The 22,932-nt window shown below is 40.2% G+C and overlaps 1 protein-coding gene across 2 annotated transcripts in view; it reads left to right on the top strand.

The window, feature by feature from the left end:
- Positions 1 to 22,932, top strand: part of LOC132671157 (uncharacterized) — an 86,914-nt gene that overhangs the window by 5,642 nt on the left and 58,340 nt on the right. For both annotated transcript variants that reach the window (XM_078451153.2, XM_078451152.2), the window contains exons 2-5: positions 4,944 to 5,337; positions 12,283 to 12,403; positions 12,906 to 12,988; positions 16,709 to 16,760. In XM_078451153.2, the coding sequence (XP_078307279.1) occupies positions 5,176 to 5,337; positions 12,283 to 12,403; positions 12,906 to 12,934 (312 nt within the window). In that variant the 5' untranslated portion in view covers positions 4,944 to 5,175 and the 3' untranslated portion in view covers positions 12,935 to 12,988; positions 16,709 to 16,760. The remainder of the gene's footprint in view (positions 1 to 4,943; positions 5,338 to 12,282; positions 12,404 to 12,905; positions 12,989 to 16,708; positions 16,761 to 22,932) is intronic.

The raw sequence follows: 22,932 nt of genomic DNA, 5'->3' as shown, positions 1-22,932 counted from the left end.
GTGCACTAGGCATGTGATCATTTTAAATAATGAGCCATGTATATTGTAAAGGTACAGTGGAAGTCAACATCTATAATAATCAAAGAAACAGGTAATCTTTCAAACAATTTGAATTTTATGAAGGGCAGAATCATGACAGCAGGTAAAATACGGCTGGTTCCAGTGGTCTCTTCTTGTAGAGCACTATTGCTAAAATCCAGATTCAGCTGGGAAATGTCACATCAAGTCTCTAGTTTCCTTATTCTGTTTACAGTGCCCAGATTCAGAAGCTCTGAACCCTTAAGCACCCTAAAAGGTCCCTAAAAGAATGATTAAGATCATTGTCCTCAGAAATTTCTGAGCTTACACAGGCTAATTTTCAATTGAAGGAAGACTCTCTCACATCCCTCAGCTATAAAAATTCTAAGCATGTTTGAGATGTATAAAGAAAAATAACCATGAACTAGAAAAATGCCTTCTCTAAACTAAACATAAATGTAGAACACTAGAAGAAATGTGGTGACAGAGCTAACCCTGGCTTTGGCATCTGACAGATTTGAGCCTTTCCCTAATGAACCATGGGATCTGGGGTATCTCTTCCGTGTAATGGATTTAACATTTTCTCTCTTCCTGACCTCCTGGGTCTGTGAGACTCACACAGAACAAATAATCTAGATGCTCAATAAATGTTTGTTGAATATTATTAAAATAAGTATAAGTCATGGTGCCGGGTCTTTAAAAGCTGTAGTTTAATAAACAACCCTAAATATATAACCATACAGGTTTTATAACTAAAACATAAGGCAGTCCTGGTTTTCCGAAATGAACTATGGATATCCTTCCATCCATACCGAGTAGTGGTTTTCAGCTCTGGGCAGCTTTTCACAAGTCCCAGTGCCCAGGGGTTTTGGGGTGGGAACAAGCTATCATTTTCATGTTGTTTGGTTGGTTAGTTGTTTGGCTGGTTGAGCCCTCTGGGTGATAATAATAAGCAGCCAGGATTGAGAACCACTGTTCTACTGCAAAAGTAAGTTAGTGTCGTTACTGAATATTGGTTATAATTCAATCAGAGTAGAAATGAGTTTCTAGTTGAAATAATTTTCTACTATTTATGGCCAGAAGGATGTGGCTATGTCCAGATCACTTTTCTTTGTTCTGACACTTACTCTTCTATTTCTCTTTGTACAAAAGAAAAATTGCTTGATGCAGAAAATGTGAAAAGCACAATGAAAATAAAACAACAACAAAAAGGCACCCCGAATCTGTAGCCACTGAACACATTGGGGCATGTCCTTGCAGTTTCTTTTTTCTTGTGTATATATGTGTATTTTTAAAATGAAAATAGAATCAGGCCACGTTTTATAGCCAGTTTGTTTACTTGAGAATACAATGTAGTATCTTCCCATACCAATGAACTTTCTTCAGTGTCATGGTTTTTAATGGTTACTTTGTAGCTATTAGATTCACGATAATTTCTTTAATTTCTTATTACTTAACATTAGATTGTTTTCAATTATTCTATTATTTTTTGCACAAAGCTCTCATAATTTCTTTGAATAAATACCCCACCTTTTATATTTACTCCTGATCAGTTCGAGCAGGCTTTAGATGAATCAACAAACAGGAGGATGAGTTTCTTCGAAGTACGGTTACCAATGACCTATCTCCGCCTTCCAGAAGTACCTCCAGAATAGCTGGCTATTTTAGCCAATACCGTCAGGTAGGAAGACTCATAATTAGCTGACTATTCACTAGGTCAGTGGTTCTCAAAGTTTAATATATATACGAATCACTTGTCAAGTGCAGAGCTTGTCAAAACGCGAATCTGGGGTTGAGGCTGAGATTCTGGTTGTCTAACAGGCTCCCGGGTGATGCTGATGCTGCTGGTCAGTGGACCACACTTGAGTAGCAAGGACCAACATTATATTCCCATTAGATCGAGTATACGTGTGTATCATCTTTGGGTTTCCTCATAAAACACAATGATGTCCTCAAATAAAGGGACAGATATTGAACTGAATATCTATTTTCAATAATGTATTTATTCAAGCCAGTTCATTTGGACCTTGCTTTTGTAAGAAAAAAATTTTGCTCTTTAGTTTTAGCATTCTCTCTAATTTCTAGATGACCACAGGCAGCTTTTCTTTCAATGTTAGAAATTCTATAAAAGAGAAAGTTCGGGCGCCTGGGTGGCGCAGTCGGTTAAGCGTCCGACTTCAGCTCAGGTCACGATCTCGCGGTCCGTGAGTTCGAGCCCCGCGTCGGGCTCTGGGCTGATGGCTCAGAGCCTGGAGCCTGCTTCCGATTCTGTGTCTCCCTCTCTCTCTGCCCCTCCCCCGTTCATGCTCTGTCTCTCTCTGTCTCAAAAATAAATAAACGTTAAAAAAAAAAAAATTTAAAAAAAAAAAAAAAAAAAAAAAAAAAGAGAAAGTTCAAGGATTTATATCTGAGACTGAGATATGTCATGGATCCCAGAGGTGAACAAAGCAGCATACCCTTTCATCCATTCATTATAGGAATCTTTCCACTTTCACAGGGGTCGTTGGAAATCTGAATTGCAAAGAGTATGCTTAGTGATTGATGGGATTTTCCAGGAAATGTCACATTGTTTTTTGACCAGGAAAAACTAAATAAACAAGTACTTCACAGTTTTTGTTTTTGTTTTTTTTTAATTTTTTTTTAACGTTTATTTATTTTTGAGACAGAGAGAGACAGAGCATGAACGGGGGAGGGGCAGAGAGAGAGGGAGACACAGAATTGGAAGCAGGCTCCAGGCTCTGAGCCATCAGCCCAGAGCCCGACGCGGGGCTCGAACTCACGGAGGGCGAGATCGTGACCTGAGCTGAAGTCGGCCGCTCAACCGACTGAGCCACCCAGGCGCCCCCACAGTTTTTGTTTTAACAAGGCAAGGTAACCCACCCTGTACTTTGAATATTGACAACACTTAACATTGAAACAACTTCTTAAAATTTATTTATTTATTTAATGTTTATTTATTTTTGAGAGAGAGACAGAGCATGAGCAGGGGAGGGGCAGAGAGAGAGAGGGAGACACAGAATCTGAAACAGGCTCCAGGCTCTGAGCTGTTAGCACAAAGCCTGACGTGGGGCTTGAACTCATGAACTGAGCCGAAGTCAGATGCTCAGCGGACAGAGCCACCCAGGTGCCCCTAAATTTATTTTTTATTTAAAAAAATTTTTTAAGTTTATTTATTTATTTTGAGAGAGACAGAGACAGCCTGAGTAGGGGAGGGACAGAGAGAAAGGGAGAGAGAGAGAGAGAGAGAGAGAGAGAGAGAGAGAGAGAATCCCAAGCAGGCTCTGCACTGCCAGCACAGAGCCCCATGTAGGGCTCGAACCCACGAACTGCAAGATCATGACCTGAGCCAAAATCAAGAGTCAGGTGCTTAACTGACTGAGCTCCCAGGCACCCCAAATCCAACACACTCTTAAGAACTATTTATTTTTAGGGCACCTGGGTGGCTCAGTCAGTTAGGGGTCCAACTTCAGCTCAGGTCATGATCTCACAGTTTGTGAGTTCGAGCCCTGCATTGAGCTATGTGCTGACAGCTTGGAGCCTGGAGCCTGTTTCAGATTCTGTGTCTTCCCCTCTCTCTGCCCCTCCCATGCTCATGCTCTGTCTCTCAATAATAAATAAATGTTAAAAAAATTTTTGAAAAAAAAGAACTATTTCTTTTTCATGTTCTTTGTAAGTTGTATTAAATGTTTTCTTTGGAGAAAATTATTATTAAATCCCGTAAATTTTTATAATATTTATTCTCATAGTTAAATTATTCCACTTGTTTGTACAGGTGGAAATTTAATTGTTTAATGATTTCTGGGTTTTGTTTTTTTTTTTTGACATCAGGTTAGCATCCCTTCCTTAGTCAGCAGCCCCACAGTACAAGCTAATTAAATTAATTAACCCCTGCATGTCAGCTCACATACTGTGTTCAGTCAGTTAAAATACCAAAGATACTGCAGAATAATTACTAGACTCACGATTTGATCAGTGTTTCAGACTTTTCAATAGGTCCACATACAGATATTTCATATGTACTTTATTGTGTTGTCACCATAGCAACTCTGTGAAACATTAATTTTATCTCTGTTTTATAAGTGACAAAGCTGAAGTGCAAAGATGTTAAGTGACTTACCAGAAATCTCACATTCAGGGAGTGGCAGAACAGTGAAAATAATACCTTTTAAAATTTTCTACTACCAACTCATTTTCTTCTTAATTTCCCTATTAAAATGTTCAGAATTAAAAAAGCCTTAATTTAAAAATATAAGATACAAAAATGCAGATGTTTTATCCTTTTTGTTATGCTGTGATAGATTCCTTTATCTCTGAAAATAAAATAAAAATATAAGATACAGGGGGCGCCTGGGTGGCTCAGTTAGTTAAGCATCTGACTCTTGATTCTGGCTTAGGTCATGAGTTCGAGCCCTGCATAGGGCTCTGCGCTGAGAGTGTGGAGCCTGCTTGAGATTCTCTCACTCCCTCTCTCTCTACTCCTCCTGCACACACCCATTCACTCTCTCTCAAAATAAATAAATATTCATACATACATATGATACATATATATGATACATATATGATACACATATGATACATATATATGATATATGTATGTATGATATATGATACATATTTGGTACATATGTATCATACGTGTATCATTGGCAGAACCCAATGTGGGGTTCGAACTCATGAAACTGTGAGACTGTGACCTGAGCTGAAACCAAGAGTCAGACACTTAACTGACTGAGCCACCCAGGCACCCCTAAAACCGTTCTTAAAAAGTTTATATAAATCTATCACTTCTTGGCCTATTGGCTAAGATCAAGTGTAAAAAGTTTATATAAATGTGTAAAAAGATAATCTTATAAAGTTACACATATTGTGTCAAAATATCTTTTATGTAAATAGCTCTTTCCTAATTTCCATTTCTGCGTTCACAGCTTTATAATCCTGTGATGTCCTACAACCACAGACCTCCGGTTCTCTTGATATTCAAGACTAGACTGCTGAAACCTTCCAGCCAAGAGACACGTCCCGTAGAATCCAGAGTCTCTCGGTAAAATGAAGCATCTTCTATAGTGTGGCCAAAGACCTATTTCCCGTCTACGTTTCTAATTCTTCCAGTCCCAGAAATACGCTGGTGTCCATCAATTACATCTCATCCTTTGGAAGATGAGCATTGCTAGGGATGACTGCCTCAGTGCACTGGCCCAGTTCAACATGCACGGGCCCCCTCGCTGTCCAAGAAGAGCCCACAACATCGCCTCAGGCTTGTCTGGAATTGCACAACAACCGGCTGGAAAGTCTTCCTGTAGAGTGGTTTCACAAGATCAGGTCAGTTTGCCTGCCTGATAACATTATACTAAAAGTGACCTTTCTCTTAGGAGTAACAAAATTTAAGTGTCCAGCAACCCCTTTTTGTTAAAAAGGACCCATCCTTGCCTATTCTTTTCCTTTCCAACTTCTGTCTTCCAACAAAGGATCTGCCAGACAGGTTCTTGGGGCATTTGGGAACTTGAATTTGGAGGAAAGACTGAGGACGAAAAGCACTCAGGCTAGTGGTGATAGAAAAATTTCTCAGAGAGAACCTGATTTTTATGTGGGCATGTGACCTTCCAGAACCTCTATCTCCTTTGCAGCTAGGCATGATATGGTGTGGCCATATGACTAAATTTTGGCCAGTGGGATGTGAACCAAAATAACATGTGTAACTTCTGGGTTCTGCCTTTAAGAAGAAGGGGTGTGTCTTTCCTTCTCTCCCTCTTTTCTTTTCTTTTTTTCTTTTTCTTTTTCTTTTTTTTAATTTTATTTTTAATTAATTTTTTAAAAATTTACATCCAAATTAGTTAGCATGCAGTGCAGCAATGATTTCAGGAGTAGAATCCAGTGATTCCTAGAACCCAGTGCTCATCCCAACAAGTATCCTCCTTAATGCCCCTTACCCATTTAGCCCATCCCCTCCCCCCCCACAAACCCTCCAACAACCCTCAGTTTGTTCTCTATATTTAAGAGTCTCTTATGTTTTGTCCCCCTCCCTGGGTTTTCCCTTTTTTTATGTTTATTTATTTTGAGAGAGAGAGAGAGAGTGGGGAAAGGGCGGAAAGAGAGGGAGAGAGAGAATCCTAAGCAGGCTCTCTGCTGTCAGCACAGAGCCCCACATGGGGCTCGTCAGCTCATGACCTGAACTGAAATCAAGAGTTGGACTCTTAACCCGACTGAGCCACCCAGGTTCCCAGAGAGAGAGTGGGGAAAGGGCGGAAAGAGAGGGAGAGAGAGAATCCTAAGCAGGCTCTCTGCTGTCAGCACAGAGCCCCACATGGGGCTCGTCAGCTCATGACCTGAACTGAAATCAAGAGTTGGACTCTTAACCCGACTGAGCCACCCAGGTTCCCAGAGAGAGAGTGGGGAAAGGGCGGAAAGAGAGGGAGAGAGAGAATCCTAAGCAGGCTCTCTGCTGTCAGCACAGAGCCCCACATGGGGCTCGTCAGCTCATGACCTGAACTGAAATCAAGAGTTGGACTCTTAACCCGACTGAGCCACCCAGGTTCCCCTCCTTCTTTCCGCTAGCAGAAATGTGGGTGTGGGAATGGACCATCATGGGCAGAAAATGAGGGCAATATCCAAGAGATAATAGAATAACAAGAGAGAAAGAAGAACTGGGCCCTTGACTACTTTGCAAAGGAAACCCACCAAACTTTCACGTGGGAAAGAAATAACCTTCTAACTTCTTAAAGCCATTGCATACCATTCTTACCTGCTTGAGTGGATTTCCTCCCAATGTCTATATTTGTGTCGGTCCCTGCAGTACCTTTCAGGCTCTGGGCCCTCCCAGCACCCCGTACCCCACTATGATTATCTAGGCCAAGTTTAGGATACTGCAAGGTACAGTTTGTTCTGTACTTTCTCTACTCTCTCTTTCCCCTGTGGTTCATAGATATGTTCTCTGTGAAAAGCATTACACAATGTTCTTTCATTCTGTTCTCTGCTCTAAGCTTTCAGTCAATCAATCAGTCTTTCTCACTTTCTCTAAGGGTCTGTTATTAAGTTCACCACCTTTGTGTTGTTGGCATCTATTAAGGCTGCAATTCTGTGGTTCTGCTGCTCATTCCTGACTGACTTGTTGCACAGTAGAATGGGGTAATTCATTTATCACCTTCAGAAAATTTTATCTGCACCTACATAGGAAAAGGACAGGCTCTCTCGCATAAAAGCACTAGGAAGATTACCTTCCCAAGGAAAACAGACAAATTCTCACTGTCATCTCTTTGTCATCTCTCATGACACAGCCACTCTTGGCAGAAGTAACTGGATCTCAACCAGATCCAGAGACTGAAATAAGCCCCACCTCATCCCTGCAGGAAAGCTGGCAACTGTGGGGGATGGAGGGCCATTCACCCAAGCCAGAGAAAATTGTACCTTGAAACAGAACAATTGGTAGTCCAGGCAAGCTGTTGGCACCAGAAAGATGCTGCAAGAATTACAGTGGCCTCTTTATTGGAAGGAAGAACGTGGCATTGAGAAATCTAGGAGCAAGTTATATTTGAAGAGCTAGGTGTTTAGTTGGTACTAGAGAGGTCTGTCAGCAGATAGCAGGACTCTAGGCATCAGGCAAAAGTTCAATGACAGGACTTCGGGTCCTAGAGTAGTGATTCCCAACTGTGAGAGGTGATTCTGTCTCTCCAGGGAACATGTCTGGAGATATTTTTAGTTGTTACAATTGGGGGATGCTAATGGCATCTAATGAATAGAGGCCAGGGATGCCTGGCCTCTAAACGCATAGAGCAGCCCTATACACAGACATACACAATAAAAAAATTGTCCGGCACAAAGTATCAATAATGCCAATGTTGAGAAACCCTACCCTAGAAAGACTGATATTAATAGGGCATGACCCCTATTTCAGGGATGACAGGGGTCCTGAGAAGTCTGCTAAGGTACAGACTCAAGAACAGGAAAGTAAGACCTGGCCCCAATACCAAAGCTAAACTGGAGGTGAGAGAGGCAAGACTGAATCCCATTTATCAGGACTGAGGCACAATGTCATGGCCAGACTAGGAGCTAAGTATATTCATACAAAATCCCTAGGGGATCCAACTAGAACATCTCAAACCCCTCTAGAAAACTAGGAGGATTGTTTTCTAGCAGGATTCTTAACCTGGTCCCATAGATCTTTTGGAGGCAGAGGAAGATCCATGTGCATAGATAAGGGGATCCTCAAATTTTATGCAAAATTATGTGTTTGCATCTTCCCAGGGTAAGGATGGAAAGCTTCCTTCAAGATCTAAATGTGGCTATAAGACCCATAACAGGTCAAAACCCACTGTTGATGGCCTAAAATATCAGGTTGAGTCTGCAGGAGAGAAAGACAAGGTCTTATGGAAAGAGGGAAGATGAAAAAGTAATGATAACAGCCAGTGGTACTTAAACACTGTGTGCCTGGTACTGTTCTGTTGCCTAACTTGGATTAACTCATTTAATCTTCATAACAATCTTAGGAAGCACATACTTTTTCAACCTCATCTCATAGATGAAGAAACTAAGGCTAGACTTTCTCTAAGACAGTGCTTCCTAACTTTCTTCATAACACGCCACACACACACAAAAGCTATTATATAGAAAAACTGTTAGAATTAATAAGAGAGTTTAGTAAGCTTGCCATAAACAAGATCAATAAACTACAATTGCAGATCTATACTTTATCAACAAATATTCAGTAAGCACAATTAAAAGAAAGATGCCAGTGTTGATGACAAATTACAAGGCATCTTGGGATAAATCCAACAAAACATATCCAAGATCTTTATGGAGAAATCAAAAAGTGTAATAGTGTATGTCAAAGGCATAGTGGGCTAAAGGGACAAAGATGCTTTTGACCAGAGGCAACTTGGCCATGGGATCTTGCAGCCCCATGTCTATTTCTCACCTGGTGGCTTTGACCTCTTCAGGGCTAAGGGTTTTAAATCTCTGAAGCCCATTCAGGGCAAAAGACATGCATAGACACTTTTCGAAAGAAGACATCCAGGGGCGCCTGGGTGGCTCAGTCGGTTAAGCGGCCAACTTCAGCTCAGGTCAAGATCTCACGCTCCGTGAGTTCGAGCCCCGCGTCGGGCTCTGGGCTGATGGCTCAGAGCCTGGAGCCTGCTTCCGATTCTATGTCTCCCTCTCTCTGCCCCTCCCCCGTTCATGCTCTGTCTCTCTCTGTCTCAAAAATAAATAAACGTTAAAAAAAAAAAAAATTTAAAAAAAAAAAAAAAAAAAAAAAAAAAAAAAAGAAGACATCCAGATGGCTAACAGACACATGAAAAGATGCTGAACATCACTCATCATCAGAGAAATACAAATCAAAAACACAATGAGATACCACCTCACACCAGTCAGAATGGCTAAAATTAACCACTCAGGCAACAGCAGATGTTGACAAGCATGCAGAGAAAGGGGATCTCTTTTGCACTGCTGGTGGGAATGCAAACTGGTGCAGCCACTCTGGAAAACAGTATGGAGGTTCCTCAAAAAACTAAAAATAGAACTACCCTATGACCCAGCAATTGCACTACTAGGCATTTATCCAAGGGATACAGGTATACTGTTTCGAAGGGACACATGCACCCCAATGTGTATAGCAGCACTATCGACAAGAGCTGAAGTATGGAAAGAGCCCAAATGTTCATCGACAAATGAATGGATGAAGAAGATGTGGTGTGTACACACACACACACACACACACACACACACACACACACACACACACTAGAGTATTACTCAGCAATCAAAAAGAATGAAATCTTGCCATTGCAACAACGTGGATGGATCTAGAGGGTATTATGCTAAGCAAAATTAGTCAGAGAAAGACAAATAGCATATGACTTCACTCGTATGTGGAATTTAAGATACAAAACAGGTGAACATAGGGGAAGAAGCAAAAATAATATAAAAAGGGAGGGGGACAAAACATATGAGATTCTTTTTTTTTTTTTTAATTTTTTTTTTAACGTTTATTTATTTTTGAGACAGAGAGGGACAGAGCATGAACGGGGGAGGGTCAGAGAGAGGGAGACACAGAATCTGAAACAGGCTCTAGGCTCTGAGCTGTCAGCACAGAGCCCGACGCGGGGCTCGAACCCACGGACTGCGAGATCATGGCCTGAGCTGAAGTCGGCCGCTTAACCCACTGAGCCACCCAGGCGCCCCTAAACATACGAGATTCTTAAATACAGAGAACAAACTGAGGGCTGCTGGAGGGATTGTGGGTGGGGGGTGGGCTAAATGGACAAGGGGCACTGAGGAAGACACTTGCTGGGATGAGCACTTGGTGTTATATGTAGGGGATGAATCACTGGATTCTACTCCTGAAATCATTGTTGCACTATATGCTAACTAACTTGGATGTAAATTTTAAAAAGTTTTTTAAATGACGGTAAGGAAAACAAAAATCTCCGAAGTCCATTCAGAACATATCAGTTTGTTTACATGGCATACCAGATAGAAAACTTTGCTATTACCATTAAAGAAATTTAATTATAAATCTTCCAACAAAGAAAACACCAGGCCTAGCTATTTTTTTTTTAATGTTTATTTATTTATTTTGAGAGAGAGAGACAGAGCATGAGCAGGGGAGGAGCAGAGAGACACAGAATCCGAAACAAGCTCCAGGCTCCGAGCTGTCAGCACAGAGCCCGACGCGGGGCTCGAACTCACAAACCATGAGATCATGACCTGAGCTGAAGCCGGACGCTCAGCCGACTGAGCCACCCAGGCGCTATTTCTAATGGCAAGAGCAGTAAAGACATTTAAGAGACAATTTCAATCATACTTGAAATCTTGCAGAATAGAAAAAGTGGGAATAGTGTCTACCTCATTATCTGAGGCTAGAGTAACCTTGATACTAAAACCAGGCAAGAATTGGAAAAGAACCTTTCAGGCCAATACAAAGTCAATAGATAAAACATAATTGCAAATCTACACTTTAGCAACTCATATACAAAAAGGAATGATGCTGATTACAATGGCAACAAAACGTGTAAGGCGTCTTGGAACAGATCTAACAAAAGATGTGCAAGTCCTTGATGGAAAAAATCATAAAACTTCAGTAAAGGACATTAAAGATGTAAACAATATTTCCCTAAAATGAGCTGTAGATTTAAGGATATTCTATTCCTGGAACTTGACAAGCTGGTTCTAAAATATAGGTGAACAAAGAGCTAAGAATGGCCAAAACAATCCTGGAGTTGGACAAATAGAAGCAATGACCCTACTACCAGCTATTAAGATTTGTTAATTAAGTCATTAGTAATTTGGAACATGTTATCAGTTCAGAGATAAATCAGTGGACCAAAACAGAGTCCTGAGTAAGACCCATGAATAGAGGAATGTACGGAAAACTTATCTATGGTATTGCAGATTAGGAGGAGGGGGACAGACCCTTCAGTAAGTATTAATTGATTAGCCAGAAGAGGGGAAAAGTCAAGTGAACTCCTACCTCACACTATACACAAAAATCAATTCTAGATGGATAAAAGGCTTAAAGACAAAAGTTTAAAATTTTAGAAGGATACATAAAATATTATCTTTCTAATTTTGAGGGAACAAGGGATTTCTTAACACAAAACTGGAAGCATAAATTCAACTACATTAAAATCATAAAACTGCTGTTTCTCAAAAAATATCAAGAGAGTGAAAACAGAAGCCAAACACTGGAGGAAGAGACTCACTACACATATAGTGGACTCAGGGTTAGTATCCACTCATAAGAGCTCCTTTGAACAGATAAGAAAAAGATAAAAATCCGCTCTAAAGATGAACAAATATGAACAGCTTTGAACAGAACACATCCAGGTGGTAAACATATGAAAATATGCTCACCCTCATTAGTTACAAGGGAATTATAATGAGTTCCCATTTTATAGTCATCAGATTGGAAAAAAAAAAAAAAAAAAAAAAAAAAAAAAATCTGACAATAACAATGTTGGTGAGAATTTGTAATAATGGTAACTGTTAGATGGTAATCTGGAACTAACAAGGAAAGCTGAACATCAACCCTCCCACCAAGCAGGGTCTCTTCTGGTGTGGTAAGCAGACTTTTAGGATGGCCCCTAATGAGCTCCACCTCTCAGTTTCCGTGCCCAATATGTAATTCCCTCCCCTTAAGGTGGGCTGCACGTAGTAACTTGCTTCTTACTAATAGAATACAGCAAAGGTGACGGGATGCCACCTCTGAGATGAAGCTTCAGAAAACTAACTTCTGCCCACTTTTCATTCTTTCTCTTGCTCACTTGTGAGAAGCAAGCCGTACCTATGGAGAGACCCACATGGCAAGGGATGAAGTTTCCGGCAAACAACCAGAGAGGACCTGAGGCCTTGAGCCCGACAGTCCAGGAGGAACTAACTCTTGCCAAGAACCCAAGTAAGTGAGCTTGGAGGCAGATTCTTCCCCAGAAGGTGACTGCTTCGGCTGACAACTTGATAGCAGCCTTGTTAGAGCCCAGAGTCAGAGGCCACAGCTGAGCCATGTCTGGATTTCTGGCTCATAGTAACGGTGAGCTGGTTACTGTATGTTGCTTTAAGCTGTTAAGCCAGGGGGTAATTTTTTCTGCAGTGGTAAGTAACTTCTATGAGTAAAAGCACATTGGTTTGCGGAGTATGGAGTACAGGTGAGCCCAGGATGTTAATCCTTCCATCACTGGGGCTGCCAAGAGCAAGTAGGTCAAGGCAGAGCTGGGACAAATAGAGTTCAGGAGCAGGTTAGCTCCAGCCAACAACAGCCTCATCTGTTTACCCCAGTGTGCCATATAGTGCTATGGGGTTTTTGCATATGTGTGCCATTGTGTGAAAAAAGTAGGAAAGCACTAGACCATAAAATAATTTCTATTTCCTATCAAGTGTGTTTGGTAATTTATATTTTCCAGGACAGTGTCTTCAGTGTTTGATCACCTGAGAACTTGCTAAAAATGCAACCTTTCAGACTCACATCTCAGATCTATGAAGTCAGGTAATTTTGTGGGGCGGGGGCAGCGATCTGTGTTTTTAAAAGGTTCCCAGGTGGTAACGATATAGGTGAAAGTTGGAGAAACATTGTTCAAAGGATTTGTGCATTTCATCCGTTTTCGTATTTATTGGCAAAGGTGTCCCAAATACTTTCCTAAATCCTTTCAGCATCTTAAGTTATGTTCTCTGTTCACGACTGTGTTGTTTGTGTTTTCTCCTCCTTGGTCAAGCTCTCATAACGGTTGGCACTACTGTTCGTCTTTTCAAAACATGTGCTTTTCTGCTTCTGTATTTTCTGTTTCAGTAATTTTTTTCTTTTATTTCCATCCTTGTACTTTCTTTAGGTTTATTCTGTTATTCAGTTCCTGTTAACCAAATATTTGGGAGCACTTTTAACCAAATATTTTTCTTAGATTTATTAGGGAGTAGGTAACACATGTGGTATAAATTGTGGCCCCAAACACGTGTTGTAACAGATTTGTGATTAGATATTCTCCAAGTATTTCCCCTCTTTTATACTTTTTACGAAAGACGTTTTACATTTTTCTAAAGACAACGGTAAGTTCCCCTCACTGTCTCTTTCTGTAGGGTGCCCCACCCTCACCACCCCCACACCCCAGCTCAGCCATCTTGAATGTACCTACTATAATCTTTCTGGGTTCATGTGGAAGTTTTCAAGTCCATCCTCGCAGCGTTTACGGGCCTTGTGTTTTTGTTTGTCCTCTTCAGTATATGGTCACCAAAGTTAGTCAGAAACCTCTGTGGCAAACTGACGTTGGTACATCAGATGGGCCTACCGCTGTGGATTTTTACTTTAAAAAAAAATGTTTGTTTATTTATTTATTGAGTGAGAGAGAATGTCAAACAGGCTCCACACTTAGTGTGGAGTTGACGTGGAGCTCGAACTCACGAACTATGAGATCATGACTGGAGCCAAAACCAAGAGTCAGGTGCTTGACCGCCTGAGATACCCAAGTGCTCCAGATTCTTACTCTTTTATTACCGATAGCAAGGATAGTCTTCATTTTCACAGTAGGCCAGCCAAATATTTTAGAAGATTTAAAAAAATTTTTTTTTAACGTTTATTTATTTTTGAGACAGGGAGAGACAGCATGAATGGGGGAGGGTCAGAGAGAGAGGGAGACACAGAATCTGAAACAGGCTCCAGGCTCTGAGCGGTCAGCCCAGAGCCTGACGCAGGGCTCGAACTCACGGACCGCGAGATCATGACCTGAGCCAAAGTCGGATGCTTAACCGACTGAGCCACCCAGGCACCCCTAGAAGATTTTTAAAAGTATGCTTTGTCCAGAATTTTATTTTATTTTTTATTATCTTTTTAATTTAAATTTTAGTTAGTATACAGTGCAATATTGGTTTCAGGAGAATTCAGTGATTCATCACTTGCATACAACACCCGGTGCTCATCACAACAGGTGCCCACCTTAATACCCATCATCCATCTAGCCCATCCCCCACCCACTTCCCTTCATCAACCCTCAGTTTGTTTTCTGTCCTTAAGAGTCTCTTGTGGTTTGTTTCCCTCTCTCCTCTTTTTTCTCCTCCTTCCCGTATGTTAATCTGTTTTGTCTCTTAAATTCCACCAATGAGTGAAATACTATGGTATTTGTCTTTCTCTGATTGACCTATTTTGCTTAGCATAATACGTTCTAGCTCCATCCACATCATTGCAAATGGCAAGATTTCATTCTTTTTGTGTTTCATCCAGAATTTTAAATTCCATACTGGAAGACTTTCTCTGGACATCTAGTCTTCCATATATCTAGAAATAGAAGTTATCCAGTTTATAACATAAACATCTTCTGTCTTTTCCATAGTTTTTCAGTTGGATGCTTGTTTCATTTTTTTTTAAATTTTTTGCTTGTTTCATTTTTAAAAGCTTTCTTATTTTTTTATATTTTTGAGCTATAAATTTCCCTCTGAATACCACTTCACCCTGCAATAATTATCAAGGTAAAATTTCATTACTTACTATGCGATATTCTTTGCATAGATGCGGTGCATCATGATCTTTATGTACTGCCCCGTTAGTCTCCACGAACCCCAAGGAGATCTGTACTATTATTATTCATCATTTTATCAATGATGAAACTGAAGTAAAGAAAACTTAAGTAATTTCCCTAGGATCATCAGAGATAGGTGGCATGTGGGGAAACTAGAATTCCAATCCAGGTTTGCCTGAATTCAAAATGAGTTCTTGCAACCACTTTAATCTAGCTTGGAGGGGGGGTGCGCAGGAAGCAGGGGGGGGATATTTGAGGGGAGAATGAAAAGGAAAAAAAATTGACGTCATTTGGAAAATGGTGCAGGTTGTTAAGGGGATAATAGCAATCCCACCCAGCCTCGGAGAACACGGAGCAAACTGAGGTGTGCCAAGCAGTAACAGGTGTGCAAGAGCACCGCCTGGGCTCTCGGGTGCTCTGACAGCAACTCGTCTTTCCCTCATTCAAATCGTCATTGATTTGTACTTTCTTGGCAATATCTCAGCTTATGGAAAAAAAAACAATGTGTAATCCAAGTGGCCCTACTTGTAATGTATAGAACCATCACAGACCAACATATTTTTAGCCCCAAACAAAATAGTCTCTTCTGCTAATCCCAGACCTTGGCTTCAAGCCAACTGGCTTCTTGCTTTTATTATTTGCAATAGAATCCAGGATTCAGAGTGAATAAAAGAGCTGAACAGGAATATAACTCCTGATAATATTGTCTCTGCGCCTTGTGCACTTATCCTTTTTGTCTCGCCCCAGGGGAAAAGCAGTTTTTCTTACTTATGCTAAATCCAGTTGTTCCCCACAGCGACCATGTAAATCTTGGCACGGAGTACGCAGCAGAATAAAAAGTCAAGGCTGTGGGAGGTGCTCACATAAGAGCAACAGGCAGCTGCAAAGCCCCAAACTGCTCCATCCATTTTCTGCTAAAAATAAAGGGTTCTATTCATCAAAAACTTTTATATGTTCTTATGATTTTTCTTACAAAAAAGCCAACATGATATGCAGGCAAAGAAGAATAACTGCCGGTTCACAGACCATGCCATCCTTTCATTTCCCAGAGTAAGCAATCCAGACAGAGGACAAGCAGGAGGGGCTTACCATTTGCCGAATGTGCCAGACCAAAAAAAAAAAAAAAAAAAAAAAAAGTCTTCTGTAAAAAGGGATCTGACCTCAAATTAGACATCGAAATTGTTCACTTCAAGGGAAACTGTCTCCTTTCTGCACACCCATTTAATCAAATGAATTACCCTAAGCCTGCATGCAAGAGATGTTTCAGCTTTGTTTTAATGTGTTTTCTAAATATTACAGGTTTCTTATCATTTTTCCCCAGCCAAGGAGAATTGGTTAGAATTTACCAAAATTGAAAGGTTGTTTACACCTGATTCTTTTACTGTCTCCCATTTCCTCCCAGTCTTTGGGAATGATCTTTTTGTTGTAGATCCAAATTACCATAGACTTTAGAAAGCTTCCTCTACTTATTAACACAATAGCATTAAGGAAAATTTTTAGAGTTAAAAAAAAATCACAATCCCACCTCACTAAAAAGGCAGCTGGTTTACATTCTAGGCTTCTTCTCTGCCCCAAATTTGCATGCATTCATCTTATATACATACATACATATCCTAGTATGTAATCCTAGTATAGATTGGAATTCTAAAATCCCTAACATTTTATCACGTCCTGACTATTTTCTGTTTCTTTTGTGTTTGCAGATCAGCTTGCCTAGAGAAGGAATTACATTGGCCCAGAAGCTACTCATTCTTTGTAAGTGCTCCACATATATGTAAATCCTACCTCTCTAACAAGACCAGAAAACCTTTGGGAGTTTTTCCTATTTCCTTTTGGGCTTTCCACAGACTCTGGGCAAGTGTTAAGTGCCTAGAAAGTGCTTCATTGATAGGATGTTTTCAGTTACTCATTCAGTCTGCTAGGTGTTCACTTAATAGAACTGAAACGTTATTGAATTGAATTTAAATTCCCCATTAATAGGGGTGTCTGGGTGGCTCAGTCGGTTAAGCATCTGGCTTCGGTTCAGGTCATGATCTTGCTGTCTATGGGTTCGAGGCCCGCATTGGGCTCTGTGCTGACAGCTCAGAGCGTGGATCCTGCTTCTGATTCTGTGTCTCCCTTTCTCTATGACCCTCCCCTGCTCATGCTCTCTCTCTGTCTCTCTCAAAAATAAATAAACATTTAAAAATTTAAATTTCCCATTAATAAGACAGTAATTACTTGAAATACACAGGAATTTGACTAACGAACACCTCCAAAGCTATGAGTCACTGTGTTCACGGTCTCTCAAACATACCAGCTTCTTCCATGCCTGTCTGTCTTTGCTTCTGCTGCTAACCTGGAAAGCACGTTTTCATTCTTTCAAAGTGTTGTGCAAATCACCTTCTTTAATGAAGTCTTTCATTAACACCACCCCAGGATATAAATCACCAATCTCTTCTTCAGGCCACTCTAAACTTTGTGCTTACTTTATTATAGTAATTTATGTATCATATGACTACCTCTCCGTAAGAACATAAGCTCCCTGAAGTTAAGAACTGTATTGTATTCATCTCTGTACTTCCAACATCTGCCATGTTTCTTTGGGTGCCATGATCACTTCAGAGTGTACGTTGAACGTTAGATGATTACTGGACACCTACCTTAGTGGTCTTACAGTTAATGTAATGGGAAAGCAAGTTTAAGTAACTTGTCACAGCATGAGAAGCAAGTCAGAGAACAATGAAGCACAACGTGATGCCGCCATTTCTATGCTTCAAACATTCTGACACAGGGAATAAAAAAATGACAGCAAAAAAAATGCCAAATGGTTTCAGACCTATTCTATGAATCTAAAAGATAAGCCAGTCACTTTTAAAATGTTTCTTATAGAAAACTTCAGACACATATAAGAACTAGAATAGTTTAATGGAATGTCAAACATCAAGAGTTATTAACATACAGCAAAAATCGTATGCTGTTTATGCCCTGATCCACTTTCTCTCCCTACTGGACTACTTTAAAGCTAAATCTAGACATCAAATCATTCTTGCGTAAACATTTAGGATGCAGCTCTATAAGATAAGGGATCTTTCATTAGACACTAAAATAACATCACTATCCTAAAAAAATAATACTACTTTCTTAGTATCATCAAATATCATCAATGTTTAAATTTGCCTCATTAATGGTTTGTTTTTTTTTTTCAGAGTTTTACCATCAGGATTCAAAGAGGCTCATACTTAAATTTGGTTGATGTTTTTCTTAAGTCTCTTTTAACTTAAGACTTTTTTTTTGCCCTTCTAATTTATTTGTTGAAGGAGCTGGGTCATTTGTCCTATAGTTTCCCATATCCTGGATTTAGGGATTGAATCCTCATACTGCGTCAATCATGTTCTTCAGTTCCCTGTACTACTTGTAAACTAGTAGTTAGATTTTAGTCCTGTCTAGTAGAGTTTTCTGTGATGATGGAAGTATTCCATATCTGCACATGTGGCTATTGCACTAGTGTGACTGAGGGACTGAATTAATTAATTTTGTTCTAATTAACTTATACTTACACAGCCCCAAATGGCTAGTGCCTGCCATATTGGACAGCACATACAGGTTAATTGAAATTGAAGTTGAAATAGACACACGTTGCAAATGGTTACTGTATTGAATTCAAGTTTGCTGGTTTATCAAGAATATTGCGTAATGGTACATTTCCACAAGGGGGCGAACATGTCTGGTTGTCTCTGCAATATTAACAGTCCTTTGATGATCATGGTCTATATCCATTAATTCATTAGAAGGTTGCAAAATGATCGTATACTATTTTTATCATTCCTTCTTCACTTCTTAGCTTAACTCTATCAAGAAAACTTCCTCTTGTCAACGGTTTTATTGGCCCGAGGTATAGTTTTTACAGGAAAGGCAGAATAAATGCTTGTTTCCTAGCATTCACCAAAGACGATCAATTTTTTTGTTTGTTTAGCATCATTATAAATTCACAGATTTTAATGTTTCATTCCATTGCAGTTATTATTTATTCATCTTGATGCTTAAATTGTCCCATTTTTGGCTCATGGGAACCTCTTCAAATTGGTTTCTGAATCCTTTTGTCATTACCCCATAGTTCTTCATAGCTTCCTTGCTTTCTAATATGACAAAATATTCCAAGCTCATCATAATCATTTCCTGCCCCAGTTAATTAGCCATTTACCCAAAAGGCTGATTCCTTTTGGTGGAAAATTGTATTTAGAAACTACAGTCTGAGGTCGCCTGGATGGCTCAGTTGGTTAAGCATCCTACTCTGAATTTCGGCTCAGGTCGTGATCTCCCGGTTTATGAGTTTGAGCCCTGCCTTGGGCTCCACGCTGTCAGTGCGGAACCTGCTTGGGATTCTCTGTCTCCTCTCTGCCCCTCCCCAACTCATACTCTCTCTCTCTCATAATAAATAAATAAACATTAAAAAAAGAAAGGATGGAAGGAAGGAAGGAAAGAAGGTAGGAAGGAAGGAAGAAACTACAGTCTGGGTGCTAGGAGAGACCAGTGAGCCTGGGTTCATTATTATCTTAGGCTTTTCTAGTAGATAGAAACCAGGAAATATTTTTTAATAGAAAATGAATCATGCATTTATATTTCTAATTCAAATTTAGGATTACATGGTTTTTATTTAAATTCTCTGATTTTATATTTGTCATTTTTTTAATGTTGACAATCTTGGCTCCTCTTGAATTAATATGATTACTTATTTGCTTTATCCTATTACATACATAATAGTTTACAATAAACTATGCCAATATTACTAACAATATGACTACTGGAAAAAATTTAAGTTTGTTTATTTTTGCAGTTCTTTTTGTCTTAGAGTACATCCCAGTCAAATTGTGTTTTAAAATATCTTGAGGATGCCTGGGTGGCTTGGACATTAAGGATCTGACTCCGGCTCAGGTCATGATCTCATGGTTCATGATTTGAGCCCCGTTTTGGGTGAACTCATGCCGCACTTGGGGTGAGGCTGAGCCTCGCATCCGGTGAGCCTGGATTCTGTCTGTCTGTCTGTCTCTCTCACTCCCTCCCTCCCTCTTTCTCTCTCTCTTCTTCTGCCCCTCCTGGGATTCTCTCTCTCTCTCTCTCTCTCTCTCTCTCTCTCTCTCTCTGCCCTCTCTCTCTCAAAACACAAAAAGAAAAGAAAAAACACTTTGAAATAGTTCTTCTCTGTACAATAAAGCTGCCTACTCAATACACAATTAGGTTTACTGACTTCATGTTTTAATTTTCATAGTTATTCCATTTTATTTTAATCATGCAAAACATTCACATGATTCCAAAGTCACATCTCTAAGTAAGGTAATTTTAGAAATGTCTGGCTTCTGGTACTATTCCCTCCTTTTGCTCCTTCCACCTCTCTGGGATTTTTTTTTTTTTTTTAGATTGGATGTTGGCTTATCTTCCACTTAAGCTATAAATCTGGAACATTAAAAAATTACCGTGTACCCTGAGTCACAAGGATTGCCATCTTATTTCAGCAGGGCTCATCCCATCCTTCCTTCTTTCCATTTGATTTGCCCAAAATGAGGATGATAGCAGCAATGACTCCAATGACAGTTTGCATAAGTGTGGCTCTGGTCAGCAGTTGGAAATACCAAGTTGTTTCCTACTACTTTTATGTTTGTTAGGGTCACAAAGTAGATCTGAAACCATTTCGTATTCTCTGCTGACATATCCTCTGCTCTCTCAGAAGCAGAATCGTTGCAGCAGTGAAATAGCAGCATCAAAACTCTTGTACCCTCAGTGAGAACATCAGGACCCTGCATTTACTGAATCCTGGAAAAGGAAATCATTTGGGGAAATAATTTAGCCCATCACTCTGCTCAGATCTGCACTTAATGCATTTTAGGTAACTATTATGATCAACACCAAAAATATACTTGTAATAGAGCTTCATGTGTGGCAGCCATGAAAAGGCACCTCCTAGATCTGCAACTGCAGGGGAGTGTAATTGACTGATGTTCCCGTGCTGGTGTGCTCTGAAATCCACCGCGACATTAAAAAAAGTAGTATCTTTATTGAGATATAATGCACATACCATAAAACTCACCTTTTAAAGTATGTAATTCAAGAGTTTTTACTACAGACACAAAGTCACGCAACCATCCCCATTATCTAATTTCATAGCATTTTAATCACTCCAGGAGGAAGGTCTGTGCCCTGAGCAGTTGCTTCACGGCCCCTACTCCCTCCAGCTATGGCAACCACGAACCTGCTTGTTGTCTCCATGGGTTTGCCCAGCTTCAGCATTTCATGTAAATGAGACCATTCAACATGCGGCCATTTATGTCTGGCTTCTTTTGCTTGCCACAGTGGCTTCAGGGTTCATCCATGATACAGTATGTATCAGTGCTTCATGCCTTCTTATTTTTCTGTTTCGTTTTGCCCTTTTTGAAATTGTGGTAAAATACACATAACATAAAAGGTACCATTTTAACCATTTCGAGTTCAGTTCAGTAAAGTACATTCACATTGTTGTGCAACCCGTCTCCAGAACTCTTTTCATCTTGTAAACCTGAAAGTCTATACCCATAAAACAGCAGCTCCCTACCCCCTCCCCACCGCGGCACCTGGCGGCCACCATTCTACTTTCTGTCTCTATGAGTTTGACTACTCTAGGTGGTCCTCATACAAGTGGAATCATATACTATTTGTCTTTATTTTTATCTTTTTATTTTTTAACTTTATAATGTTTATTTATTTTTTTTTTAATTTTTTTTTTTCAACGTTTTTTATTTATTTTTGGGACAGAGAGAGACAGAGCATGAACGGGGGAGGGGCAGAGAGAGAGGGAGACACAGAATCGGAAACAGGCTCCAGGCTCCAGGCTCCGAGCCATCAGCCCAGAGCCCGACGCGGGGCTCGAACTCACGGACCGCAAGATCGTGACCTGGCTGAAGTTGGACGCTTAACCGACTGCGCCACCCAGGCGCCCCTAATGTTTATTTATTTTTGAGAGAGAGAGAGTGAGGGAGAGGCAGAGAGAGAGAGAGAGAGCGTGAGGGAGAGGCAGAGAGTGAAACACAGAATCTGAAGCAGGCTCCAGGCTTTGAGCTGTCAACATAGAGCCCAACACAGGGCTCAAACCCACGAACCGTGAGATCATGACTTGAGCTGAAGTTGGACGTTTCACTGACTGAGCCACACAGGCGCTCCTTACTTGTCTTTTTGTAACTGGCTTATTTCACTTGGCAAAATGTCTTCCAGGTTCATCATACTGTAGCATATGACAGAATCTCCTTCCTTTTTAAGGCTGAATCATATTCTGTTATTTATTTCCTTTTATGACCAAATATATTCCATTGTATGGATAGACTACATTTTGTTTATCCATTCATCAGTTGATGAACACTCTTTGGTTAATATGAATGATGCTGCTATAAACATTTGTGTGTAAGTTTTTGTGTGGAAATAGACTTTCAGTTCTCTTTGATATATACCTGGGAGTAGAATCACTGAGTCTGTGTTTAACTTAAGAACTGTCAAACTGTTTTCCAAAGCAGCTCCACCATTTTACATTCCCACCCACAATGTGTGAAGGTTCCAAATTCTCTACATTACAGCCAGCTCTTGTTTTTTGGTTTTTTGTTTTTTTTTTTTTTTTGTTTTTAGTTTATGTATTTATTTTGAGAGACTGTGCCAGTGGGGGAGGGGCAGAGAGAGGGAGAGAGAGAGAATACCAAGCAGGCTCTGCACTGTTAGTACAGAGCCTGGTACAGGGCTCCAACTCACAAACCATGAGATTATGACCTGAGCCAAAACCAAGAGTCAGATGCTTAACTGACTGAGCCACCCAGGCAACCCTATTGTCCATTTTTTTAATCACATCCTAGTGGGTGTGAAGTATATCTCGCTGTGGCTTTTATTTGCATTTTCCCAATGACTTATGATGCTGAACATCATTTCATACTTA

The sequence above is a fragment of the Panthera onca genome, chromosome C1 (assembly GCF_046562875.1).
Source record: "Panthera onca isolate mPanOnc1 chromosome C1, mPanOnc1 haplotype 2, whole genome shotgun sequence".
In the NCBI taxonomy this organism is placed as follows: Eukaryota; Metazoa; Chordata; class Mammalia; order Carnivora; family Felidae; genus Panthera; species Panthera onca.
Note: the sequence above shows the minus strand (reverse complement) of the source record. Positions and strands in the feature narration are given on the sequence as shown.